The 5,352-nt window shown below is 54.0% G+C and overlaps 1 protein-coding gene across 1 annotated transcript in view; it reads right to left on the bottom strand.

Annotated features, from left to right (window-relative positions):
* Positions 1-5,352, bottom strand: part of ADAMTS14 (ADAM metallopeptidase with thrombospondin type 1 motif 14) — a gene marked incomplete at its 5' end in the record, with an annotated part of 27,727 nt that overhangs the window by 2,488 nt on the left and 19,887 nt on the right. Inside the window, 8 exons of the mRNA XM_029087486.1 lie at positions 1-24; positions 1,284-1,452; positions 2,155-2,318; positions 2,475-2,558; positions 2,695-2,818; positions 3,016-3,149; positions 3,951-4,126; positions 4,323-4,471. The exon at positions 1-24 is cut by the window's left edge and continues 94 nt beyond it. Coding sequence (XP_028943319.1) covers positions 1-24; positions 1,284-1,452; positions 2,155-2,318; positions 2,475-2,558; positions 2,695-2,818; positions 3,016-3,149; positions 3,951-4,126; positions 4,323-4,471 — 1,024 coding nt within the window. The remainder of the gene's footprint in view (positions 25-1,283; positions 1,453-2,154; positions 2,319-2,474; positions 2,559-2,694; positions 2,819-3,015; positions 3,150-3,950; positions 4,127-4,322; positions 4,472-5,352) is intronic.

The raw sequence follows: 5,352 nt of genomic DNA, 5'->3' as shown, positions 1-5,352 counted from the left end.
AGCCATACTTGGTGTATTGGATGCCTGGGGGATGCAGAGGACGGACAGTGAGGCAACGGGTGCAGGGGTCCCACCAGCTCCCCACCCGGTCCCTCTTCTGCTGGGACACGTGCTCTCAGATGTCACCGCTCAGGTGGGACCCGAGGCTTGCAGAGGATGCTTGTGTGAGTGATGGACCACCCCAGCCTCCTGGGGTCACCCTGGCTGCTGTGGGGTGCACACATAGAGAGGTGAAGCAGACTCAGCCTTCTGCCCATCCCTCCCCCAAGCTGCTCTCCCAAAAACCCAGGTCAAGTCATCACAGTTTCCTGGGGGAGACACAGCCACAAGCACATAGCGAGCTACGGATTTGGCTTTATTTCTCCAGATGAGGAGAAAAAAAGGAGCACATCGCAAGCCCAGTGAAAGCACTGCTATAAAGTGTCAAATAAGCTGCACTTGTTTGGGAGCAGACCAGACTGGGGCTAAGCCAGCCTTAAGTGAGCAGCAAGGTCCAGGGAGCCAGCAAGAGCTTGCTTTCCATCTCTGTGAGTCTCAAATCTGGCCAGTGCAATGTGGAAGCATGAGGTCTTCTCCGTCATTTGAGGGTCAGGTAGGTTGGACGTGACTTCTGGAGGTCTCTGGTCCAGCACCCACTCAGGGCATGGCCAGCTTCGAAGTCAGATCCTACTGGCCATATCAATGCAAGGCTTTCATCAGCAACCCCCCGAGCACACATGCTTCCTCCCAGAGGGAAAAACCCAGCAATGATTCTGCCAGGAGCCCACGCATGCTACCTGCCTTCCATCGCAGCCCCTCCCGGTGTGCCCACACCTATTTCCATGCAAGCTTTAAGAGCAGTCATCTGCAAGATCCCTACTCCTTGGCACAAACTGGGCTAAAAACAGCCAACAAATTCAAAACTCATAGCAGAAACACAGATAGACAGACAAAGGTAGGCATACACGATCGCACAAGCCTGGTTTTGTAAGAAATCTGGCTAAAATGCTCACCTGAACTGCTCTGCAATAACGGGTTTTAACCATTGTTCGCACACGGTAGGTCCCTCAAATTACAGGGGTGCAAAGAATACGAGTATAGGTGTGGAGAAGAAAGCCAGGCCTCTGGGTCTAGTACCAGATCTAGGTCTAAAGCCTTGTCATGTGTGATCTTGGGGAGAAACACTTTAAAACAGCATCTGCATGTTTCCAAGCAAGAGATGCTGCAAAAGGCTCCCATGCTGCCTGACATACCCAAGGAACTTGCCAAGCATGTGCCGCAGGGTGCTACGAAGGGAAAGCTACCTCCTCCGCACGCCTTGGAGCACTGCGACCAGCTCTTCAGGGCCCACTCGTAGGAATCCATCTCTTCCAGCAGGACGTTGTTGTTTCCAATCATGGGCAGCAGGTCTTCGTGGATAATGTACCTGTACATAAGGCTGCTCCTCACCTCCTCCTCCTCCTGAGGGATGACCTGCAGGCAGAGAGGACAATCGGAGAGGTGGAAGGAGAGGAAGGAGTGATGCCATGGGAAAGGGGGGAAAGGGGAAGGGGAAGGGGAAGGGCATCAAAGAAAAAAGAAGTGAACAATGATCACATGGTACACAGAAGAGTAGAAGAAACAAAACTCCCAACGTGATTAGGTGGGCTCTGAACACGGGGTCTACCCTTTGGGAAAGTACTTCTCCAGTTGTGGAGAAAAATGCTGCCCCAGCATTCCAACTCCACCCTTGGGTGGCAGGGTGGCATGCCCCTGGTCTCTCCTCTGGCCAGCAGGACCCAAGTCTACGCCCAAAGCCAGCACCGGCCACGGGGATGGACAGGAGTGCAAATCTACCCTTCCCTGGGTGCCCAGGGAACCCAATCCCTAACTCCCTCAAATACCAATAGTAAAATGAGGTGTGGAGTCAAAAGTAATTGCTGCACAGAGCAAAACACAGTTGGATTCAAAGGCAAACACCCAAGCAATGTGTTCTTGTTCCCTTCTTACACGAAGCTCATTGCCCCTTCCATTTGACTAGCTCATTTCCCTGGGTTTAATGCCATACCCTATGCCCTTTCTCTACCAAAATCCTTCCATCACCTCCTACATCCCATCTCAGACCACCTCCTGTCCCTGTACCTCTGGGTGACAGCCATCCCCAGTGCCCCCAGAGGATGCACTGGCCAGGCTTACCAAAACACTGATGGCCTCATGCAGAGGACCGCTGGTTTTCAGGCTCTCCTTCCCATGTTCAACAGTGTATTCCCACTCCAAGCCCATCTCAATGAACACTTGGCTTTTGGCTTCCTTGCCCTTGGCGTTAAGGATGAAGTTACCCGTGGCTTGATTCTTAACAGCTGGAGGAGAAAGGAGGTATTTCAACGTCATTTCCTCTGGTCACTGCCTCTGAAGGACTGGAATGACCCAAACAAGACCCTTTGGGTGGGAATTGTCAGAGCAGGGCTGAGAAATAGGTAGTGGGTGAAGGCAGAGGTGAACTACATCATACTCACCGATGCTGTGGGATGTCGGCTCCATCTCTTCTATCTGAAGGTGCCTCGCCCCAGCTGGAATCTCAAACATCTTCAAAACACCTGCTGAAAGGGAAGGAGGAAGGATGGAGGGAAGAGAAAGAGTGGGTTTGCTCCAACCAGACACGCACCCGCTCGTACCCACATGTGAATCCAGCTGACCCGGACCGAATCTGCTCCCAAACCCACCCAGCCTGCTCACCCGGCTGCTTAGGGGTCTTGGCCAGCGTGCCCTTCACCGTCCGGCAATGGGAGTTGTCCCCCCCGCAGACCCCACACTTGTCATCCTGCTTCAGGGAGCCGACCTCCTTGTCACAGCCGACGTGCTGTCACCCGTGGGGAAGAGAAGACAAGTGCAGGGTTACATCCCTGCAGCCCATCCCATCACTCCGCCATCCCCATCTTTGCTGCACACAGACTAAAACATGTGTCTCCAAGGGACAGTGGATCAAGGGGATGCGCGAGCCGTCTCCTCGACAGCCAAAGGACAGGGACAGTCACGCAGCAGCCGTCAGCTCCTCACCACACACTCGCCCCGGACACAGATGCTGTAGGGGTCTCGGTAGCTGCAGCGGGTACCGTCGTGAACAACCTGGTTCATGAGCACCACGTCCCCCGTTCCCTCAGACTGGCAGATCAGCTCACACTTCTGAGCATCTGCGGTGAAATAAAGAGGGGGAGGAAAAAAGGGATTGTGGAAATACATGAGGGTGGTTGAAGATAGAAACCCATCTCAGCTTGCACCCATGAGCACAGCCAGATTCCCAAAGCCCAGGCTATTCACGTGCCTTATTTTACCATGTCTGTTTGCTGCTCAAGAGCTTTTGCCCAGCACACTCGGGAAATTGAGAGAAGGCAACTGGACTGGACGTGCTACTTGACACGGCAACATGAGACGCTTGGCTGTGTGCGTGAGGAACACTGAACTGGGCAGGCAGCCCTGGCTCCCACCCCAGCCCGGAGCGGCACGCTCCCCACTGAGGCTCTCGGAGCAAGCGAGCAGTGCGGTCACCCCACCATCTCCAAGAAAAACAAGTCTTCTGCAGGCCAAAGCACACAGAAAGCAGAGACAAAACTTTTAAAGTAGCGCAAACAGATTTATCTCTGGCTGCCTTTACGAGGGGTTCTCCTCTTACTAGCACAGGAGGAGCAGGGAGAAGTTTCAACATGGGCTGATCTCAGCCCACACCTGCTGCTCTTCAAGACAGCAGGAACCAGAGCAAGGCCTGGGTTTCTCTACATGGCACCTGAGGACAAGCACAGGAGATTGATTTTAAAGACCTGCTTGCTTGATGCTGGCTTATTGCACTCTAGTTTCCAGCTCAGGAGCTTTCCTCAGCCCCATGTCTGTGCAGCTGGCACAGTCTCCATCCCACGGTGATGCCCACAAGCGTGGCTTCCTCTGGGAGAGAAGGCAACTTGGCCACTACTCCCTTGCTAGGACCTACCACCACTCACCATCGTGATGCTCATAGGGAAGCCAGGCATGCTTGCTGTTCTGGTGGGTGTAGTAGGAGTTGCGCTTGGAGCACTGTTGGGCACGGAAATCTTGGTAGGGCCCTGGGCACTCCTCAGTGTTGCACACTTGGTACTCGTAGGTGGCTCCTGGGCAGTGGCGCCCGCTGTACGCCGGGCTGGAAAATAAAGCAGGGGGGGTTTGGGAAGATGTTCAAAGGTGACGCAGCTCAGCGCCCAAATGCACGACACAGCCTGGGCAGGAGCAGACGTCCTCGTCCCTGCTGACACAAGGGGAAGAGCGAGGAACTTGTCGCTCTCAGCCACTTCCAGTTTTACCCCCACTAAAAGGAGGGAGGTGGAAGCCAAACGTACGGTGGATTGTCGCAGCTCCGGCTGCGAGAGCGCACGCCTCCACCGCAGGTCCTGGAGCACGAGCCAAACTTGGACCAGGAGCTCCAGCTGCCGTCCTGGCTGTAAGGCTGCTCTGATGTCTTCCAGATGCAGTGACCCTTGAAGCACCACTGGAAGGGAGGAGAAAGAGGGGTGAGCTCCACGCCCCTGCCTCTTCCAAAGCACTGAGCACCAGTGGAGAGAGCCCTCTGGCACTACAAAAACAGCCCACAGTTTGTAAAGCAGGAGAGGAAGGTGCTCTTCATCATCACAGAATCATCATCATAGAATGTATTGGTTTGGAAGGGACCTTCAAAGGTCATCTAGTCCAACTCCCCTGCAGTGAGCAGGGACATCTTTACTAGAGCAGGTTGCTCAGAGCCCCATCAAGCCTGACCCTGAATATCTCCAGGGATGGGGCCTCCACTACTTCTCTGGGCAACCTGTTCCAATGATCCACCACCTTCATATTGAAGAACTTTTTCCTAATATCCAATTTAAATCTCCCCTTTTCTAGTTTAAAACCATTGCCCCTCGTCCTATTGCTACATGCCCTTGTGAACAGTTCTTCCCCAGCTTTCTTACAGACATCTTTCAGGTACTGGAGCCTTCTCTTCTCTAGGCTGAACAACCCCAACTCTCTCAGCCTATCTTCACAGGAGAGGTGTTCCAGTCCTTTGATCATTTTTGTGGCCCTTGACCATATCCCACCCATCAGCAGCAGGACCAGGAGTGGTTCCTGGGAATGCAACAGCAGGGCCACCCTCCAGGCTGGCTTGGGGACAAGCATGACCAACCCAGGAGTACAAGCAGCCCACGGCTTTGCTCCGAGAGCCCAGCACAGCTCCAGCACCAGGACTTGCAGCAGAAAATGCAGCAGAGGAGCAGGGATAAGCAGGGCAGGCTCCCAGCACATCCGTGCTTCGGATCAGGCAAGAAGACCCTGCAGCTGCATAAACACACTAAAAAAAAATGTGCAAAAAGTTGCTGAAGACACAAGCCCCGAGGCATC

The sequence above is a fragment of the Antrostomus carolinensis genome, unplaced genomic scaffold, assembly GCF_000700745.2.
Source record: "Antrostomus carolinensis isolate BGI_N321 unplaced genomic scaffold, ASM70074v2 scaffold35051, whole genome shotgun sequence".
Taxonomy (NCBI): Eukaryota; Metazoa; Chordata; class Aves; order Caprimulgiformes; family Caprimulgidae; genus Antrostomus; species Antrostomus carolinensis.
Note: the sequence above shows the minus strand (reverse complement) of the source record. Positions and strands in the feature narration are given on the sequence as shown.